At 47.0% G+C, this 22,832-nt stretch overlaps 1 protein-coding gene across 10 annotated transcripts in view; it reads right to left on the minus strand.

Moving 5' to 3' along the window:
• Window positions 1-6,660: 6,660 nt before the first annotated feature.
• The window catches only part of LOC139230043 (synaptotagmin-1-like), a 383,490-nt gene continuing 367,318 nt past the window's right edge, over window positions 6,661-22,832 (minus strand). For all 10 annotated transcript variants that reach the window (XM_070861801.1, XM_070861805.1, XM_070861808.1 and 7 more), the window contains 3 exons: window positions 22,499-22,616; window positions 17,040-17,173; window positions 6,661-7,417 (listed from right to left, as the gene is read on the minus strand). In XM_070861801.1, the coding sequence (XP_070717902.1) occupies window positions 7,208-7,417; window positions 17,040-17,173; window positions 22,499-22,616 (462 nt within the window). In that variant the 3' untranslated portion in view covers window positions 6,661-7,207. The remainder of the gene's footprint in view (window positions 7,418-17,039; window positions 17,174-22,498; window positions 22,617-22,832) is intronic.

Here is a 22,832-nt window from a genome sequence, read left to right on the forward strand (position 1 = left end):
AAGACGGCACCTAAGGCAGTTAATTTTTTTGATAACGATCCTGTGAAGCGTCTTGGTTAAAGGCGTCATAAAAATACAAGTTTCTGTTGTTGCAGCACTCCCCTCCGGACTGCACTGGGAATGTCTCAGGTACTTGCCTCTTCTTCCTCAGGGAGTATAATCACTAGTTGGTCACAATTCCCCACATGGTGAATTCTCAATCTGAACTGTGGCGTCAAGAGAAAGGTGTTGAGCAGAACCAGGGTGGGAGGAAAAGTTCGAAGGGTAATAATCCTTCCTATATGGCCATCTTCGTTTGAGACGTTAAACCGAGGCCCCGTCTGCCCTCTCATGTGGATGCAAAAAATCCCGTGGCACTATTTCAAAGAAGAGCAGGGGCGTTATCCTCCAGTGTCCTGGGTCAATATCCCTCAATCGACATCACAAAAACAGATTATCTGGTCATTATCACATTGCTGTGTGTGGGAGCTTGCTGTGTGCAAATTGACTGCTGCGTTTCCCACATTACAACAGTGACTACACTCCAAAAGTATTTCATTGGCTTTAAAGCGCTTTGGGTCATCCTGAGGCCGTGAAAGGCGCTATATAAATGCAAATCTTTTCTTTTATCTTTAGAGCTGGAACCAGTTCTCTAGCTTGACTTTCCACCTGCTTGATTCATGGAGGCTCCGCAGAAGATGTATGAAGAATGAAATTAAAACATTTATCCATGTAGAAATAGTGATTTCAGTACAGGGAAATCAGGACTTAAAACATGGTGAAAATCGGAACAGAAAAATATAACGTTTGCAGTGATCAACTTTCTCCTGAAGGGGACCCCCTGACACAATGAGACAGGAGGTTTGCAAAATAGTCTAGCAAATGCTTTTGTATATCAGACAATCCGAAACATCTAGGAGGATAAAGGACCATTGGGATCATAGAAGTTTCTAACCCATTTATACCCTCGCTCTCCCACCCTAACATTCACTTTAGTCTCTGCAACTCCCACCCAGCACATTATCCCAAACATCCAGAAAGAAAGAAGAGAGACTTGCATTTATTGTGAAAGAGTGCCTTTCACAACCACCAGACGTCCCAAAGCACTTTACCGCCAATGAAGTACTTTTTTGAAGTGTAGCTGCTGTTGGACACGTGGCAGCCAATTTGTGCACAGAAAGCTCCCACAAACAGCAATGTGATAATGATCAGAGAATCTTTTTAGTGAACCACATCGGCAGCCCGTGTCCTAACTCACACCAAGTCCCGCTCACCCATCACCCCCTGTGCTCGCTGCCCCGTGTCCTAACTCACACCGAGTCCCGCTCACCCATCACCCCCTGTGCTCGCTGCCCCGTGTCCTAACTCGCACCAAGTCCCGCTCACCCATCACCCCCTGTGCTCGCTGCCCCGTGTCCTAACTCACACCGAGTCCCGCTCACCCATCACCCCCTGTGCTCGCTGCCCCGTGTCCTGACTCGCACCGAGTCCCGCTCACCCAACACCCACTGTGCTCGCTGACCTACATTGGCCTCGATTTCAAAATTCTCATCCTTGTTTACAAACCCTTCCATGGCCCTCGCCCCCTCCCTATCTCTGTAATCTCCTCCAGCCCCACAACCCCCCGAGATATCTGCGCTCCTCTAATTCTGCCCTCTTGAGCATCCCTGAATATAATCGCTCCACCATCGGTGGCCGTGCCTTCTGTTGCCTGGGCCCCAAGCTCTGGAACTCCCTCCCTAAACCTCTCCGCCTCTCTGTCTCTCTTTCCTCCTTCAAGACGCTCCTTAAAACCCACCTCTCTGACTAAGCTTTTGGTCACCTGCGCTAATTTCTCCTCATCTGGCTCAGCGTCAAATTTATTTGTTTTGTCTTATAACACTCCTGTGAAGCACCTTGGGATGTTTCACTTCGTTAAAGGCGCTATATATATATATGTTGTTGAAGTTGGTTAAGGGATAAATATTGGCTTCACCCCTTGTATAAAGTTATTTCTGTAATTGGTTCATATTTTATTTTTCGATATCCTGCTGGTTTGTCCTACTTTAAAGTAATCTCCTGGGTACACCTCATCGAAACCGTTTAATATTTTATCGTCTTTAATGAGCTACTTGTAACTAAGCTCATTACCCAGTGACAACAGGAAACCACACTGAAATTACCCCAACTTCTATATTAAAAATTTCCATTTTTTTCTAGATGCTATTCAGTTGTACAAAGTGTTGAGTGGCACTGTAAAAAAAATCGTGGATTGGAAGAAAGTGTGAATTGAAAAGAAATAACAGTCTTATACGGGTTCACTGCTGTTTGCATAAGTTGATGACACATTCTTGGGCTGGTGGGGGGCGGGGGGGGGTGGGATTGTCCTATGAGCAGAGATTGAGTAGACTAGGCCTATACTCTCTCGAGTTTAGAAGAATAAGAGGTGATCTCATTGAAACACACAAAATGCTTAATAGGGTAGATGCAGGGAGGATGTTTCCCCTGGGCTGGGGAGTCTAGAACCAGGGGTCACAGTCTCAGAATAAGGAATTGGTCATTTAGGACTGAGATGAGGAGAAACTTCTTCACTCAGAGGGTGGTGAATCTTTGGAATTTTCTGCCCCAGAGGGCTGTGGAGGCTCAGTCTTTGGTGGAGCAGGCTCGAGGGGCCAAATGGCCTACTCCTGCTCCTAATTCTGACACAGAAGTCATGTCAGATAAGGAGTTGTACAGAGAGCTGAGATACAAGGGCATAAAGTGCAAAAAACAGGCCTTGATAAGAGATCACGCAAGGAGCTTTGCGATAAACAAACTGTCCAAGAGAAGGTAACCAGAGGTCCAAGCAAGAGATAAGCAAAGGAGTGATCTCATGCCACGGGTGTTTTCATCTGAGAGTTGAGACAAAGAACTCGACATGCCATTGGTCACCTTGGTTTGGGAAGCGCTCTTAGAGGTTGGATAATGCTGTCCATTTTCTACCCCAGGCCCATCCCTAAAAAGAGAATAAAAGAGATCTAAAGGACTTTTTAGCACAAGATGAAGAAGAGCTGTTCGTGCCACCAGCAGTTTGTCCGATTGGGACCGATAGCAGCTGCTTGTCACGGCCGTATGTCTACTATGTTTATGTTTCATTATATTTGAACTACCGCTCCTCAGTAAAACGCTTTATGACTCCTAAGACCCTTCGGGTAATCTGTGTGTGACCTGTGATCCAAATTTTACAGTACTCACTTGTAATCGTAACCAAAGTCCTCTGATTTGGAACAGATCCTCGCACAGTTCTGTCTGCAGAAATACTCCATGCACCAAGCCGCATGAAGTAGCAAGCGGCCCGACGAGATGTGGCTTGGGATGTTGGGATACGGCTTTGGGGATGGATGGGAGTCGAGAGGTGCAAGCCTTGAAATTAAGCAACACCTCAATTTCAAAAGTCTCATCCTTGTTTACAAATCCCTCCATGACCCTCACCCCTCCCAATCTCTTTAATCTCCTCCAGCCTCACAACCCCCCCCCCCCCGACATCTCTGCACTCCTCTAATTCTGCCCTCTTGAGCATCCTTGATTATAATCGCTCCACCATTGGTGGCCGTGCCTTCTGTTGCCTGGGCCCTAAGCTCTGGAACTCCCTCCCTAAACATCTCCATCTCTCTATCCTCCTTTAAGACGCTCCTTAAAACCTACCTCTTTGACCAAGCTTTTGGTCACCTGCCGTAATTTCTTATCTGGCTCGGTGTCAAATTAATTTTTTTGTCTTATAGCACTGCTGTGAAGCGCCTTGGGACATTTTACAACGTTAAAGGCGCTTATATAAATACAGGTTGTTGTTGTTGAAATTGCCGCTAGTGAGGTCACCGGATGAATGACTATCAGGTTTGTAAGGCATTCTGTTGTCTGCTATATTAACCCGCAGGTCAACATGTTGAAAGTAAACAGATAATTGTCTCCACTAAAATTGCAGACACAGGGAGGTCAGAAGAATGCATTGAGTGTTTGCCCTCTGACCTCGTAAACAGTAATTACCAGGCTAAACTTAAGGGGGCAACTGCATTTGCTCTGCCGATACCCAAATAATGGAGAAAATGGTCTAAAAATCGCTCAGCAAAAGCAGGGCGATGTGCACTCTAGGTAATAGAAAGACTTGCATTTATATAGCACCTTTCACGATCACCGGACAGCCCAAAGCACTTTACAGCCAATTAAGTACTTTTGGAGTGTAGTCACTGTTGTAATGTAGGAAACGCGGAGCGCATAGCAAGCTCCCACAAACAGCAATGTGATAATGACCAGATAATTTGTTTTTTTGTTATGTTGCTTTAAGGTTGAGACAGATCGAGAAGGACAAGCAAGGATAATTTGCCTTTGTCACAGTCACAAAGGATGTCATTTGTGACTTTGTGACATAGTCCTCAGGGACACATCTGGACTGGCAGCGATTCTTTTATCTGTAATTCCAATTTACTGACCATTTGATAGACTCTGAAGGACTTTTACTGATCATTTAATGGGCTCCAGAGCACATTTGGTGTGATTATCAATCTTTTTTATTGAAACATATAAGATTCTGAGGAGGTTTGACAGGGTAGATTCAGAGAGGAGGAGGCCAGACCTAGGGGACATAGTCTCAGAATAAGGAGTCGCCCATTTAAAACGGAAATGAGGAGGAATTTCTTCTCTCAGAGGGTTGTGAATCTGTGGAATTATCTACCGCTGACAGCTGTGGAGGCTGGGTCATTGAATATATTTAAGGTGGAGAGAGACAGATTTTTGAATGATAAGGGAGTCAAGGGTTATGGGGAGAGAGCAGGGAAACATAGGAAATAGGTGCAAGAGTAGGTCATTCGGCCCTTCGATCCTGCACCACCATTCAATAAGATCATGGCTGATCATTCCCTCAGTACTCCTTTCCTGCTTTCTCTCCATACCCCTTGATCCCTTTAGCCGTAAGGGTCATATCTAACTCTCTCTTCAATATATCCAATGAACCGGCATCAACAACTCTCTGCGGTAGGGAATTCCACAGGTTAACAACTCTCTGAGTGAAGAAGTTTCTCCTCATCTCAGTCCTAAATGGCCTACCCCTTATCCTAAGACCGTGTTCCCCTGGTTCTGGACTTCCCCAACATCGGGAACATTCTTCCTGCATCTAAACTGTCATGTCCCGTCAGAATCTCATACGTTTCTATGAGATCCCCTCTCATCCTTCTAAACTCCAGTGTATAAAGGCCCAGTTGATCCAGTCTCTCCTCATACGTCAGTCCAGCCATCCCTGGAATAAGTCTGGTGAACCTTCGCTGTACTCCCTCAATAGCAAGAACATCCTTCCTCAGATTAGGAGACCAAAACTGAACACAATATTCCAGGTGAGGCCTCACCAAGGCCCTGTACAACTGCAGTAAGACCTCCCTGCTCCTATACTCAAATCCCCTCGCTATGAAGGCCAACATGCAATTTGCCTTCTTCACCGCCTGCTGTACCTGCATGGCCAACTTTCAATGACTGATGAACCATGACACCCAGGTCTCGTTGCACCTCCCCTTTTCCTAATCTGCCGCCATTCAGATAATATTCTGCCTTCGTGTTTTTGCCACCAAAGTGGATAATCACACATTTATCCACAATATACTGCATCTGCCATGCATTTGCCCACTCACCTAACCTGTCCAAGTCACCCTGCAGCCTCTTAGCATCCTCCTCACAGCTCACATCACCACCCAGCTTAGTGTCCTCTGCAAGTGGAGTTGAGGCCAAGATCAGATCAGCCATGACCTTATTAAAATGGCGGAGCAGGCTCGAGGGGCCGAATAGCCGACACCTGCTCCTATTTCTTATGTTCTTATGTTCTCCCCTGAACATATGCCTGACTCAGATTTTTTGTAGTGGTTCTGGGGAAGCTACTGCCCCAGGCGATACTGAACAGCCCGCAGTGCTTTCAACCTTTGTTCTTAAATTCATCAGAAGATATTTCAAATTAACTTTTTTTTGTGTCCTTCAATTTCAAGAATGCTTGGGCTCTTATGGAGAAGACAACGGGATACCGTGCTTTGCTGCATCTGGCTCTGAGACTGAGCAACCCTACAGAGATCCCTCAGACTAGTACGGCTGTTGTAACAGAGAGATGACTGACGTGATTATGGTGAGCACGATGTTGCGGAGCATGTAAAGAAAGACTTGCGTTTATATAGCGCCTTTCACGACCACCGGATGCCTCAAAGCGCTTTACAGCCAATGAAGTACTTTTGGAGTACGGTCACTGTTATAATGTAGGAAACGCGGCAGCCAACTTGCGCACAGCAAGCTCCCACAAACAGCAATGTGACAATGAGCAGATAATCTGTATTAGTGATGTCGATTGAGGGATAAATATTGGCCCCAGGACACCTCCCCTGGTCTTCTTTGAAATAGTGGCCGTGGGATCTTTTACGTCCACCCGAGATGACAGACAGGCCTTGGTTTAATGTCTCATTTGAATGACAGCACCTCCGGCAGTGCGGCACTCCCTCAGCACTGCACTGGGAGTGCCAGCCTGAGATTTTTGTACTCAAGTCCCTGGAGTGAGACTTGAACCCACAACCTTTTGACTCAGAGGCGCCAGTGCTGCCCACTGAGCCACAATATGTAAGCATATTGTTATCGCTTGGACGAGAGATGGGCATCCAGAAGCTGGTTCCAATTACTACCACCAGTCACAGAAGCACGAGGAACAATAATTTAAGTTTTATTCAACAGATCAAACTTCTGTTCACAAAATAGAATTCTGCCTGTTCACTGCATTCTCTGATCACGTTGTTAGGGGTCGGTGTACAGTCCTTTCCCCCTTTTCTCTTTCTGTTTTCTTCCTTCCATCTCTTTTACTCTGCATTCATTTTTTGTTTTCTTTTTTCTTTGTCAACCTTTTATCCTCCTCCGCCCCCCTGCCCGCTGTTCCTGCTCTCTTTCTTTCCAGCATTTTTCTTACACTACAGGCACAACGCTACACAATCAGATAACGGAAATAACAATACAACCAGGTCTGGAATAAAAACAGTCCCTTGAATATAATCATTGGGCACAGACTGCTGGAAAAATAGAGCAACACCTGGGCTTATTCAAGGTTATTCTGAACACACTGTGACATCCCGAAACAGGTACATGTGTAGGTTCGTCAACAACTGGTTTGTGATAATATTTTACAAATAGCCACAGAAAAACAAACGGCTGTTCAAAGCTTATTCAACTACTGCAACTCCTAACAGCCCCGAGTGCGATATCATGACGTCTTGATTCCCAGCGCGATGTCGACCTCTTCTTCGGGCTGGAGGGTGTGCCACTGCGCGATAGGCCGCCTCGGGTTGGCCAGCATGTCGGACCAGTGTCGAAGCTCAGCGCCGGTGGCGTTGCGTCCCACAAAACACTTGCCAATGGCTTCGTTCTTTCCCAGTTTGTCGTAGTCCAGGACGGTGATGACCACCTGCACTTTCTGCAAGATGAACAGGTTAAAAGAAAAAGTGAAAATTGTTCCTGCGCATAAAAAAAAAAGTTTTGCATTTAGATAGCGCCTTTCATAGAAACATAGAAACATAGAAAATAGGTGCAGGAGTAGGCCATTCGGCCCTTCTAGCCTGCACCGCCATTCAATGAGTTCATGGCTGAACATGCAACTTCAGTACCCCATTCCTGCTTTCTCACCATACCCCTTGATTCTCCTAGTAGTAAGGACTTCATCTAACTCCTTTTTGAATATATTTAGTGAATTGGCCTCAACAACTTTCTGTGGTAGAGAATTCCACAGGTTCGCCACTCTCTGGGTGAAGAAATTCCTCCTCATCTCGGTCCTAAATGGCTTCCCCCTTATCCTTAGACTGTGTCCCCTGGTTCTGGACTTCCCCAACATTGGGAACATTCTTCCTGCATCTAACCCCGTCAGAATTTTAAACGTTTCTATGAGGTCCCCTCTCATTCTTCTGAACTCCAGTGAATACAAGCCCAGTTGATCCAGTCTTTCTTGATAGGTCAGTCCCGCCATCCCGGGAATCAGTCTGGTGAACCTTCGCTGCACTCCCTCAATAGCAAGAATGTCCTTCCTCAGGTTAGGAGACCAAAACTGTACACAATACTCCAGGTGTGGCCTCACCAAGGCCCTGTACAATTGTAGCAACACCTCCCTGCCCTTGTACTCAAATCCCCTCGCTATGAAGGCCAACATGCCATTTGCTTTCTTAACCGCCTGCTGTACCTGCATGCCAACCTTCAATGACTGATGTACCATGACACCCAGGTCTCTTTGCACCTCCCCTTTTCCTAATCTGTCACCATTCAGATAATAGTCTGTCTCTCTGTTTTTACCACCAAAGTGGATAACCTCACATTTATCCACATTATACTTCATCTGCCATGCATTTGCCCACTCACCTAACCTATCCAAGTCGCTCTGCAGCCTCATAGAATCCTCCTTGCAGCTCACACTGCCACCCAACTTAGTGTCATCTGCAAATTTGGAGATACTACATTTAATCCCCTCGTCTAAATCATTAATGTACAGTGTAAACAGCTGGGGCCCCGGACGTCTCAAAGCGCTTTACAGCCAATGAAGTACTTTTTGAAGTGTCATCACTGTTGTAATGTGGGAAACGCAGCAGTCAAATTGCACACAGCAAGCTCCCACAAACAGCAATGTGGTAATGAGCAGATAAACTGTTTTAGTGATGTTGATTGAGGGATAAATATTGGAATAACTCCCCTGCTCTTCGAAATAGTGCCGGGATTTTTTACATCCACCTGAGAGAGCCTCGGTTTTAATGTCTCATCCAAAAGACAGCACCTCCAACAGTGTGGCACTCCAACAGCACTGCGCTGCGAGTGGCAAGCCTAGATTTTTGTGCTCAAGTCCCTGGAGTGGGAATTGAACCCACAACCTTCTGACTCAGAGGCGAAGAGTGCTGCCCACTGAGCCATGCTTGACACTGACAAATAACAAAGGGAAGACACAGCTTGCTATACTCAAGTGGGGGGGCTGCAAGCCGAGAGATTCTGGTCCCTGTGCTGTGCCGCCAGAAGCGCAGTGGGGTGGGATGTCTCGCCTGCCCATCTGCCGGGGCCAAATCCTGGGGACGGGGCTATTGGCATAATCGGGAGAGGTGCCTGTGATATTTCTGGTGCTTCCAGGGCAGTGGGATACCAAAAGTAGCAGCTTGCCGCTCTCCATAATGGGGCCATTCCGACTAAAATGCCCCAAATAACAACAACTTATATTTATATAGCGCCTTTAACGCAGTGAAACGTCCCAAGGTACTTCACAGGAGTATTATCAGATAAAACATTTGACACCGAACCGCATGAGGAGAAGTTAGGGCAGGTGACCAAACGCTTGGTCAAAGAGGTCGGTTTTAAGGAGCGTCTTGAAGGAGGAAAGACACGTAGAGAGGTGGAGAGGTTTAGGGAGGGAGTTCCAGAGCTTGGGGCCCAGACAACAGAAGGCACGGCCACCGATGGTGGAGTGATTATAATCAGGGATGCTCAAGTGGGCAGAATTGGAGGAGTGCAGACATCTCGGGGGGTTGTGGGGCAGGAGGAGATTACAGAGATAGGGAGGGGCGAGGACCATGGAGGGATTTGAAAACAGGGATGAGAATTTTGAAATCGAGGCGTTGCTTAACCGGGAGCCAATGTAGGCCAGCGAGCACAGGGGGTGATGGGTGAGCGGGACTCGGTGCGAGTTAGGACACGGGGCAGCGAGCACAGGGGGTGATGGGTGAGCGGGACTCGGTGCGAGTTAGGACACAGGGCAGTGAGCACAGGGGGTGATGGGTGAGTGGGACTCGGTGCGAGTTAGGACACAGGGCAGCGAGCACAGGGGGTGATGGGTGAGCGGGACTCGGTGCGAGTTAGGACACGGGGCAGCGAGCACAGGGGGTGATGGGTGAGCGGGACTCTGTGCGAGTTAGGACACGGGGCAGCGAGCACAGGGGGTGATGGGTGAGCGGGACTCGGTGCGAGTTAGGACACTGGACAGTCGAGTTTTCGATCACCTCTAGTTTACGGAGGGGAGAATGTGGGAGACCAGCCAGGAGTGCATTGGAATAGTCAAGTCTAGAGGTAACAAAGGCGTGGATGAGGGTTTCAGCAGCGGATGAGCTGAGGCAAGGGCGGAGACGGGCGATGTTACGCAGGTGGAAATAGGCGGTCTTAGTTATGCTGCGGATATGTGATCGAAAGCTAATTTCAGGCTCATATATGACACCCAGGTTGTGAACAGTCTGGTTCAGCCTCGGGAGGAATGTTGACCAGATCCCGTTAGGATGAGCTGGTTTCCGAAGGGCAATCAATCTTTCTGTCACAATAGGGAGCGAGAGCAGGAGGAGGAAGCCCCCGATCCCATATTGGAATTCCAGAACCCAGCCAGAAAGGAGCAACCCGATTGTGCTCCTCGGTCCTCCCCGCAACCCAAATTATGTCAATTCTGTGCCCACGATGGACTGTAATTTCTCGACTCAGATTCAGCAGGGCGTAAGCTCAAGTCTGAGTTACTGTCCTTGTTTATTTATTCGGGGTACACGCTGTAACTGTGAGCAGTTCCTGTTTATTCAGAAGAGTAAAAGTAACCTGCTTTGCAGAATTCCTGCTCATTTGGCAGCGTGGGAGTTCTTCATTGTGTGGGGGTGCATGAACAGAGAGAGATGGGGGCATATGTGCACAAATCGTTGAAAGTGGCAGGACAGGTTGAGAAAGCGGTTAAAAAAGCATATGGGATACCAATCTTCATAAATAGAGGCATAGTGTGGAAAAGCAAAGAAATTATGATGGACCTGTATAAAACACTGGTTCGGCCCCAACTGGAGTATTGTGTCCAATTCTGGGCACCACACTTTAGGAAGGATGTGAAGGCCTTAGAGAGGGTGCAGAAGAGATTTACGAGAATGGTTCCAGGGATGAGGGACTTCAGTGACGTGGATAGACTGGAGAAGCCGGGGTTGTTCTCCTTGGAGCAGAGAAGATTGAGAGGAGATTTGATCGAGGTGTCCAAAATCATGAGGGGTCTGGACAGAGTAGATCGAGAGAAACTGTTCCCATTGGTGGAAGGGTCAAAAACCAGAGGACACAGATTTAAGGCGATTGGCAGAAGAACCAAAGACGACATGAGGGAAAACTTTTTTACGCAGCGAGTGGTTAGGATCTGGAATGCGCTGCCTGAGAGGGTGGTGGAGGCAGACTCAATCACAGCATTTAAAAGGGAGTCGGATAATTACCCAAAGGAAAAAAATTTGCAGGGCCACAGGGAAAGAACATAAGAACATAAGAATTAGGAACAGGAGTAGGCCATCTAGCCCCTTGAGCCTGCTCCGCCATTCAACAAGATCATGGCTGATCTGGCCGTGGACACAGCTCCACTTACCCGCCCGCTCCCCATAACCCTTAATTCCCTTATTGGTTAAAAATCTATCTATCTGTGATTTAAATACATTCAATGAGCTAGCCTCAACTACTTCACTGGGCAGAGAATTCCACAGATTCACAACCCTCTGGGAGAAGAAATTCCTTCTCAACCCGGTTTTAAATTGGCTCCCCCGTATTTTGAGGCTGTCCCCCTAGTTCTAGTCTCCCCGACCAGTGGAAACAACCTCTCTGCCTCTATCTTGTCTATCCCTTTCATTATTTTAAATGTTTCTATAAGATCACCCCTCATCCTTCTGAACTCCAACGAGTAAAGACCCAGTCTACTCAATCAGCCTGGTGAATCGTCTCTGTACCCCCTCCAAAGCTAGTGTATCCTTCCTTAAGTAAATGACCAAAACTGCACGCAGTACTCCAGGTGCGGCCTCACCAATACCCTGTACAGTTGCAGCAGGACCTCCCTACTTTTGTACTCCATCCCTCTCACAATGAAGGCCAACATTCCATTCGCCTTCCTGATTACCTGCTGCACCTGCAAACTAACTTTTTGGGATTCATGCACAAGGACCCCCAGGTCCCTCTGCACCGCAGCATATTGTAATTTCTCCCCATTCAAATAATATTCCCTTTTACAGTTTTTTTTTCCAAGGTTGATGACCTCACATTGTCCGACATTGTATTTCATCTGCCAAACCTTAGCCCATTCGCTTAACCTATCTAAATCTCTTTGCAGCCTCTCTGTGTCCTCTACACAACCCACTTTCCCACTAATCTTTGTGTCATCTGCAAATTTTGTTACACTACACTCTGTCCCCTCTTCCAGGTCATCTATGTATATTGTAAACAGTTGTGGTCCCAGCACCGATCCCTGTGGCACACCACTAACCATCGATTTCCAACCCGAAAAGGACCCATTTATCCCGACTCTCCGCTTTCTGTTAGCCAGCCAATTCTCTATCCATGCTAATACATTTCCTCTGACTCCGCGTACCTTTATCTTCTGCAGTAACCTTTTGTGTGGCACCTTAGCGAATGCCTTTTGGAAATCTAAATACACCACATCCATCGGTACACCTTTATCCACCATGCTCAAAGAATTCCAGTAAATTAGTTAAACGTGATTTCCCCTTCATGAATCCATGTTGTGTCTGCTTGATTGCACTATTCCTATCTAGATGTCCTGCTATTTCTTCCTTAATGATAGCTTCAAGCATTTTCTCCACTACAGATGTTAAACCAACCTGCCTATAGTTACCTGCCTTTTGTCTGCCCCCTTTTTTAAACAGAGGCGTTACATTAGCTGCTTTCCAATCCGATGGTACCTCCCCAGAGTCCAGAGAATTTTGGTAGATTATAACGAATGCATCTGCTATAATTTCCGCCATCTCTTTTAATACCCTAGGATGCATTTCATCAGGACCAGGGGACTTGTCTACCTGAGTCCCATTAGCCTGTCCAGCACTACCTCCCGAGTGATAGTGATTATCTCAAGGTCCTCCCTTCCCACATTCCCATGACCAGCAATTTTTGACATGGTTTTTGTGTCTTCCACTGTGAAGACCGAAGCAAAATAATTGTTTAAGGTCTCAGCCATTTTCACATTTCCCATTATTAAATCCTTCTTCTCATCTTCTAAGGGACCAACATATACTTTCGTCACTCTTTTCCGTTTTATATATCGGTAAAAGCTTTTATGTTTTGTGCAAGTTTACTTTCGTAATCTATCTTTCCTTTCTTTATTGCTTTCTTAGTCATTCTTTGCTGTCGTTTAAAATTTTCCCAATCTTCTAGGACGGGGGAGTGGGACTGGCTGAAGTGCTCTTGCAGAGAGCCGGCACGGGTCTTTCTGAGCTGTAATGATTCTATGATTCTAACAGGGCAGAGTTACTGCTTATTCAGCAGGATAAGGGTTTCTAAGTGTATAACTGTACCGAGTTGCTATTTATTCAGCGGGGTGACACACTGTATAATTATGCAGAATTGCTGTTTATTCAGCAGCAGAGGAGCAGCTCACTGTGTTACGGTTGAGTCCCTGTAGAGATCTCCTTTCCCCAGCCACTGACTGCATCCCTTTCCCCAACTACTCCTATCTGAGGAAGAACCACACTGTTCGCAACCTTGGTCTCATATTTGACCCTGAACCGAGCCTCCAGTCCCATATCTGCGTCATAACTAAGACCGCCAATTTCCACCTCCGTAACATCGCCCATCTCCACCCTTGCCTCAGCTCATCCGCTGCTAAAGCCCTCATCCATGCCTTTGTTACCTCCAGACTTGACTATTCCGACACACTCCTGGTTGGCCTCCCACATTCTATCCTGCGTAAACTAGAGGTGATCCAAAACTCGGCAGCCCGTATCCTAACTCGCACCAAGTCCCGCTCACCCATCATAAGACATTTTTTGTCTTATAATACTCCTATAAAATGCCTTGGGATGTTTTACTATGTTAAAGGCGCTATATAAATACAAGCTGTGTGTTGTTTATTCAGCAGAGTGTGGGTTACACATTGCAATTTGTACAGTGCTGCTGTTTATTCAGCAGAATAACGATTCTCACTGCACATAATCCCTGTTGATTCAACAGGGTAAAGATTACACACTGTGCAATTGTAACGAGTTAATTCAATAAGGTGGGGTGAGAGTTTTTTTGTAAAATAGAATCACAATAGCGGTGTGAATGCAAATTATTTCCCTACCTGTTACTCATGAATGTGAGCGCATTCAAGTATAAATCCAGCAGAATATTAATGAGATTTACAGGCACACCTCTTGCTGACAAAACGGAGATAAAGATCAGTGGAAAATCTTTATTGTTGAGTGCCACAAAGGAAGGGGAAGGATTTTTGTTATGCTGCAGCTTGTAAAGAGTGTTTGAAGATCAGTCCCTCAAAACTGTCACCAAGCTCATGGTCTACAAGGCCGTGGTAATACCCGCCCTCCTGTATGGCTCAGAGACATGGACCATGTACAGTAGACACCTCAAGTCGCTGGAGAAATACCACCAGCATTATCTCCGCAGGATCCTGCAAATCCCCTGGAGGACAGACGCACCAACATTAGCGTCCTCGACCAGGCCAACATCCCCATCACTGAAGCACTGACCACACTCGATCAGCTCCGCTGGGCGGGCCACATTGTCCGCATGCCCGACACGAGACTCCCAAAGCAAACGCTCTACTCAGAACTCCTTCACGGCAAATGAGCCAAAGGCGGGCAGAGGAAACGTTACAAGGACACCCTCAAAGCCTCCCTGATAAAGTGCGACATCCCCACTGACACCTGGGAGTCCTTGGCCAAAGACCGCCCTAAGTGGAGGAAGTGCATTCGGGAGGGCGCTGAGCACCTCGAGTATCGTCACCGAGAGCATGCAGAAATCAAGCGCAGGCAGCGGAAGGAGCATGCGGCAAACCAGTCCCACCCACCCTTTCCCTCAACGATTATCTGTCCCACCTGTGACAGAGACTATGGTTCTTGTATTGGACTGCTCAGCCACCTAAGAACTCATGCTAAAGAGTAGAAGCAAGTCTTCCTTGATGCCGAGGGACTGCCTATGATGATGAGCAATTGGTGTCGCAACCTCTGGCAGACTTGAGGATACCTTTGGAACATACCCGGACAAATACAACCCAAAACAAATGATCAGAATGGGATTGTCAGGGATTGTTGACTTGTCAGCCAGTGAACCCCCTTTTAGTTCCTGCTCTAATTCTGCCTTCTTGAGCATCCCTGATTATAATCGCTCAACCATCGGTGGCCGTGCCTTCTGTTGACTGGGCCCCAAGCTCTGGAACTCCCTTCCTAAACCTCTCCGCCTCTCTTTCCTTCCTAGTCATTGACTCCATCCCTCTCCCCAACTCCTGTCTGAGGCTGAACCAGACTGTTCACATCCTTGGTGTTATATTTGACCCTGAAAGGAGCTTCCGGCCACATACCCGCAGCATAACTAAGACCGCCTACTTCCATCTCCGTAATATCGCCCGTCACCGCCCTTACCTCAGCTCATCCGCTGCTGAAACCCTCATCCATGCCTTTGTTACCTCTGGACTTGACTATTCCAACGCACTCCTAGCTGGCCTCCCACATTCTACCCTACGCGAACTTGAGGTAATTCAAAACTCGACTGACCATGTCCTAATTCGCACCAAGTCCCGCTCACCCATCACCCCCTGTGCTCGCTGACCTACATTGGCTTCTGGTTAAGCAATGCCTCGATTTCAAAATTCTCATCCTTATTTTCAAATCCCTCCATGACCTCGCCCCCTCCCTATCTCTGTAATCTCCTCCTGCCCCACAACCCCCCGAGATATCTGCGCTCCTCTAATTCTGCCCTCATGAGCATCCCTGATTATAATCGCTCAACCATCGGTGGCCGTGCCTTCTGTTGCCTAGACCCCAAGCTCTGGAACTCCCTCCCTAAACCTCTCCGCCTCTCTACCTCTCTCCCTTCCTTCAAGACGCTCCTTAAAACCTGTCTCTTTGTCCAAGCTTTTGGTCACCTGCCCTAATTTATCCTTATGCGGCTTGGTGTCAAATTAAATATCTCATAATACTCCTATGAAGCACCTTGAGACATTAAAGGCGCTATATAAATACACGTGGCTGTTGTTGCTTCCAAAACAGCAGCCAGAAATGAGGGTGACAACAGAAATATCGCAATCTATACAATGAAGACATTGTTGGAGAATTTCAAAAAACGTGTCTATTTTCGAAATGCTTTTAAATGAAGGTGAGTAGGAAGGGATTGTTGGCCTAAGCAGTTACCATGGAAACTCAGTAAAATGAAAGATCTGCTTTTATACAAGGGATGGTTCAGAACTACAAGCTTTCGTCTCAAGGCTTTTCCGTCAATATTATACATTAGAACATAAGAAATAGGAGCAGGAGTAGGCCATTCTGTCTCTCGAGCCTGCTCCGCCATTCAATAAGATCATAGCTGATCTGATCTTGGCCTCTACTCCATTTTCCTGCCCGCTCCCCATAACCCTTGACTCCCCTGTAGATCAAAAATCTGTTTATCGCCACCTTAAATATATTCAATGACCCAGCCTCCACAGCTCTCTGAGGCAGAGAATTCCAATAATTCACGACCCTCTGAGAGAAGAAATTCCTCCTCATCTCCGTCTTAAATGGGCGATCCCTTATTCTGAAACTATGCCCCCTAGTTCTAGATTCCCCCACGAGGGAAAACATTCCCTGCCCACTCCCCATAACCCTTCACTCCCTTATCGATCAGAAATCTGTCTATCTCCCCCTTAAATATATTCAATGACCCAGCCTCCACAGCTCTCTGGGGCAGAGAATTCCACAGATGTACAACTCTTTGAGAGAAGAAATTCCTCCTCATCTCAGTTCTAAAAGAGCCTATTCTTAAACTATGCACCCTAATTCTGGATTCCCCCTCTCTGCATCTACCCTGTCAAGCCCCCTCAGTATCTTATATGTTTCAATAAGATCACCTCCCATTCTTCTAAACTGCAATGAGTATAGGCCCAATCTGCTCAACCATTCCTCATAAGACAACCCCTTCATCCCAGGAATCAACTTCGTGAACAATGTCCATATGGACACAGTGGACACAAAACTTGTCTGAAGTTTTCAAACTTGTGTGTGAATCTGTCCTCCAGCTGTAGTTGGTATTCTGATGGCAGACGGCACACAGGTGAAATCTGGCTGGGCTTTTTGCAAGTGAACTTAAGCACCTGACCATACCTGGATCTGCTCAAAGGGGACTTCAAAGCTGAACGACTCGTTGTAGTAAGGATTCAAAGTGTTCTTTTTAATGGTAGTCTTCTTTTTCTTCAGCCTCTTGCCATTCTGCATGAGGTGGATCTTCACGTATGGATCTAGGGCAGACATGTTAATCATTGGAATAATTAATAACTGCAAACTATGTAATCATACACGGCCGTGTAAGACTGAAGAAAAATCTAGTGTGCAATATTCAGTATTATGTCTAACCCTCTGAGTGCTGTGGCCATCTCACAGAATCATAGAAAGATTAAGACACAGAAGGAGGCCATTTCGGCCCATCGTGTCCGTGCTGTATGTAAAAGAGCTATCCAGCCTAATCCCACTTTCCAGCTCTCGGTCCGTAGCCCTGTAGGTTACGGCACTTCAGGTGCACATCCAAGTACTTTTTAAATGTGGTGAGGGTTTCTGCCTCTACCACCCTTTCAGGCAGTGAGTTCCAGACCCCCACCACCCTCTGGGTGAAGAAACGTTTCCTCATCTCCCCTCTAACCCTTCTACCAACTACTTTAAATCTGTGCCCCCTGGTTGTTGACACCTCTGCTAAGGGAAATAGGTCCTTCCTGTCCACTGTATCTAGGTCTCTCATAATTTTATACACTTCATTTAACTCTCCCCTCAGCCTCCTCTGTTCCAAGGAAAACAACCCCAGCCGATCCAATCTTTCCTCACAGCTAAAGTTTCCCAGTCCTGGCAACATTCTCATTTGGGCTTTGTTGGGACCACAAAAGAGAGTGTACTTTTGGCAGAGACCCTTCTGGTGATAAAGCTATTCCTGAGGTTACTGCAATGTTTGTTTTTGCACTTGCCACTTACAACACTAGTTAGGCCACAGCTGGAGTACTGTGTGCAGTTCTGGTCACCACATTACAGGAAGAATGTGATTGCACTGGAGTGGGTGCAGAGGAGATTTATGAGGATGTTGCCAGGACTGGAAAATTTTAGCTACGAGGAAAGATTGGATAGGCTGGGATAGTTTTCCTTGAAACAAAGGAGGCTGAGGGGAGATTTAATTGAAGTGTATAAAATTATGAGGGGCCTAGATAGTGTGGATAGGAAGGATCTGTTACCCTTAGCAGAGGGGTCAACAACCAGGGGGCATAGATTTAAAGTAGTTGGTAGAAGAATTAGAGGGGAGATGAGGAAAAAAAAATTTTGTCCAGAGGGTGGTGGGGGTCTGGAACTCACTGCCTGAAAGGGTGGTAGAGGCAGAAACCCTCACCACATTTAAAAAGGACTTGGATGTGCACTTGAAGTGCTGTAACCTACAGGGCTACGGAGGAGAATTTTCCAACTCTTCCCAATTTGGCCTATATGTGACTTTAATCGGTTCTTTGAAGTGACCTAGCAAGCCACTCAGTTACAAAAGAAAAGAAAGACTTGCATTTCTGTAGCGCCTTTCATAACCACCAGACATCCCAAAGCATTTTACAGCAAATTAAGTGTAGTCATTGTGGGAAACACAGCCAAATTGCAACGTGGACCATTTCCCATACCTCGGGAGCCTCTTATCAACAAAGGCAGACATTGATGCGGAGATTCACCATTGCCTCCAGTGCACCAGCGCAGCCTTCGGGCGTCTGAAGAAAAGAGTGTTCGAAGACCAGGCCCTCAAATCTGCCACCAAGCTCATGGTCTACAGGACTGTAGTAATACCCGCCCTCCTGTATGGATCTGAGGCATGGACGATGTATAGAAGGCACCTCAAGTCGCTGGAGATATATCACCAATGATGTCTCTGCAAGATCCTGCAAATCCCCTGGGAGGACAGGTGCACCAACATCAGTATCCTCGCCCAGGCTAACATCCCCAGTATTGGAGCACTGACCACACTCGATCAGCTTCGCTGGGCAGGCCACATAGTTCGCATGCCAGACACGAGACTCCCTAAGAAAATGCTTTATGCGGAGCTCCTTCATGGTAAACGAGCTAAAGGTGGGCAGCGGAAACGTTACAAGGACACCCTCAAAGCTTCCCTGGTAAAGTGCGACATCACCACTGACACCTGGGAGACCCTGGCCGAAGACCGCCCGAGGTGGAGAAAGTGCATCTGGGAGGGCGTTGAGTTCTTCGAGTCTCAACGCAAAGAGCGTGAAGAGGCCAAGTGCAGGCAGCGGAAGGAGCACGCGGCAAACTCGTCCCACCTGTAACAGGGTCTGTGGCTCTCGTATCGGACTGTTCAGCCATCAAAGAACTCACTTTGGGAGTGGAAGCAAGTTCTCCTCGATTCTGAGGAACTGCCTATGATGAATTTGTACACAGCAAACAGATAAATGAGCAGATAATTTGTTTGAGTGGGAAGTATTGGGCAGGACACCAGGGATAACGCCACTGCTCTTTTTGGAATGGTGCCCATGGGATATTTTCCATCCACCTGAGCGAGCAGATGGGGCCTCAGTTTAACGTCTCATCCGAATGAGGGCACCTCTGAGAGTGTAGCACTCCCTCAGCACTGCACTGGGAGAGTCAGCTAGATTTATGTGCTGAAGTCCCTGGAGTGGGACTTGAACCCGCAACCGTCTGACTCAGAGGCGAGAGTGCTGCCCACTAAGCCACGGCTGACACACAAACAGAATCAGTCAGGACGGGCCATAATTGCAGACTTGCCTGTGTCATCTGCATCCCAAAAACAAATAAAGCTCCGTTCTTATCATGTAGTTTTCACGATACATGATAAGGTATCCACACACATTCACACAAATTCTTTGTAAGAGAGTAGCCGGCCTGGACCCGATCCCAAGCTAATCTGCACCCGGCCCTCAGCAGGAGTCGCCCAGACTTCAGCGGGGTTAATAATCTGAGTGCAATGTGAATCTCCGAGGGCAAGGCCGTGTGTATGAGGAGACGGAATTCCGCTCAGCCCAATTTAAACTGTGGTCTTTGCTGAGTCTCAGACTCATAGGTACACTTACACCGTATTCACCCTGGAGATGCAATCTGGCGCGCTGAGTAAATTACTTTATAATGGCTTCGAACCAGAGTTTCATTGCGTTATTTTTAAACCAAAGGGGTTAGGTACAGTTGAAGAGCCAAGGAAACTTGGCACAGCGAGATGGAAATTAAACCCCAGGGTGCCAGCCCTCTGTATCCTACAACTTTCCCCTCCCACGTATACGATCACTAACAGTCACACATTGCACCATTCCTGGTGTGAATTTAATCTCTTGTCTCCATCCATTTCCTAAAATAAAAATTTATATACATGGGTTTTTTCTTAAGAAGTTGTTCAAGCTTCTTCTTTAATGGCATCTGTAGATTTGTCCCTAATGGATTGATAATATTTTGGGAAATACATTAATGAGTATTGTATGTCAGCTGGGTGTATGCCTTGCGAGAGGTGTGTCCATATGGTAAAAATAAACCTTAAATGTACAATGACTGGTGTGAAAATGGTTAAACAAAATCATCGAATATGCAGGTGGAAGACAAAAAGAGACAGAAAGAAGGACTGAGAAGGACAATGACTGGGGAGGTAAAGACATAGGAATAGAAGAATGCATAGAGACAGAGAGATGAGGAGAGCTGTGAGGAAGCAAGATCAAGCGAGAGCAAGAGAAATGAAAAGGAAGTTTATTTTTTTAGCTCTATTCATTCTCGGTATATGGGCGTCGCTGGCAAGGCCGGCATTTATTGCCCATCCCTCATTGCCTTTGAACATAAGAATTAGGAGCAGGAGTCGGCCATTCGGCCCCTCGGGCCTGCTCCACCATTCAATAAGATCAGGGCTGATCTTCTACCTCAACTCCACTTACCCGCACTGTCCCCATATCCCTCGATTCCCTTAGTAGTCAAAAATCTATTGATCTCTGTCTTGAATATGCTCAATGACTGAGCCTCCACAGCCCTCTGGGGCAGAGAATTCCAAAGATTCACCACCCTCTGAGTGAAGAAATTTCTCCTCATCTCAGTCCTAAATGGCTGACCCCTGATACTGAGCCTGGTTCTAGACTCCCCAGCCATAAGGAAACATCTTCCCTGCATCTACCCTGTCAAGCCCTGTAAAAATTGTGTATGTTTCAATGAGATCACCTTTCATTCTTCAAAACTACAGAGAATATGGGCCTAGTCTACTCAATCTCTCCTCATTGGACAATCCTCCCATCCCAGGAATCAGTCTGGTGAACCTTCGTTGCACTCCCTCTATGGCAAGTATAATCCTTCCTTAGTTAAGGAGACCAAAACTGCACTCAATACTCCAGGTGCGGTCTCACCAGGGCCCTATATAATTGCAGTGCGATGTCTTTGCATCATCATATTTTCTATGGTGGTGAGCCTTCTTGAACCGCTGCAGTCCATGCTGTTAAGTAGGATGTTCCAGGATTTTGACCCAAGCGGCGATGAAGGAACAGCGATACCTGTCCACGTCGGGTGTGTGACTTGGAGCGGAGGCTGAAGGTGACGGTGTTCTCATGTACCTCCTCCCCTTATCCTTCTAAGTGGTGGAGGACATGGGTTGGGGAAGTGCTGACAAAGAAGCCTTGGTGACCTTCTGCCATGCATCCTGTAGATGGCATACACTGCAGCCACAGTGCGCTGATATGGGAGGATGTTTAAGGTGGTAGTTGGGGTCCCGATCAAGTGGACTGCTTTGTCCTGGATGGTGTTGAGTTGCTTGAGTGTTATTGCATAAGAACATAAGAAATAGGAGCAGGAGTCAGCCATTTGGCCCCTCGAGCCTGCTCTGTCATTCAATAAGATCATGGCTGATCATCGACCTCAACTCCACTTTCCCGCTCGATCTCCATATCCGTTGATTCCCCCAGACTCCAAAAATCTATCTAGCTCAGCCTTGAATATATTCAGAGACTCAGCATCCACAGCCCTCTGGGGCAGAGAATCCCAAAGATTCACCACCCTCTGAGTGAAGAAATTCCTCCTCATCTCTGTCTTGAATGGCCGACCCCTTATCCTGAGACTGTGACCCCTGGTTGTAGACTCTCCAGCCACGGGAAACAACCTCTCAGCATCTACCCTGTCAATACCCCTCAGAATCTTGTATGTTTCAATGAGATCACCTCTCATTCTTCTAAACTCCAGAGAGTGTAGGCCCATGCTACACAATCTGTCATTGCAGCTGCACCCATCAAGGCAACTGGGGAGTATGCCATCACACTCCTGACTTATAAAGAGGCTTTGGGGGAGTCAGGAGGTGAGCCACTCACCGCAGAATACCTAGCCCCTGACCTGCTCTAGTAACCATGGCATGGTCCAGTTGGGTTTCTGGTCAATGGTGTCTTCTAGCAAGTTGATGCTGGGGGAATTTAGAGATTGTCGGACCATTGAATGTCATGGGGAGGCGGTTAGGCTCTCGTGTTGGAGATGGTCATTGCCTGGTAAGCAGTGTTGAGGGACACAGTGGCAGTGCATGGTTCACAACACCCAGCAATTTCAAGCAGAAATTTATTTTCAAAGCATCCTACCTGATAGTCCACCCACATCCATTTTCTTGAGGTTTTTGGCCTCCAGGACAATGACAGTGAGTTTTCCGGCTGTCGGGACGTAGCGGAGGGAGAAGCACATGTCGCCCAGTTTCTCTTGCTTTAACAAATGACCAAAAATATTCATGAAAATCGCACAATGGAAATGAGGTTCCTGACAAATAAACTCCGACTGTGTCTAGTCTCAGCAGCAACAACACCCATTTATATTTAGCTGCTGAAGCCCTCATCCATGCCTTTGTTACCTCTATTCCAATGCTCTCCTGGCTGACCTCCCACGTTCTACCCTACGCAAACTAGTGGAGATCCAAAACTT

This window comes from Pristiophorus japonicus, chromosome 19 (assembly GCF_044704955.1).
Source record: "Pristiophorus japonicus isolate sPriJap1 chromosome 19, sPriJap1.hap1, whole genome shotgun sequence".
NCBI classification, from domain to species: Eukaryota; Metazoa; Chordata; class Chondrichthyes; family Pristiophoridae; genus Pristiophorus; species Pristiophorus japonicus.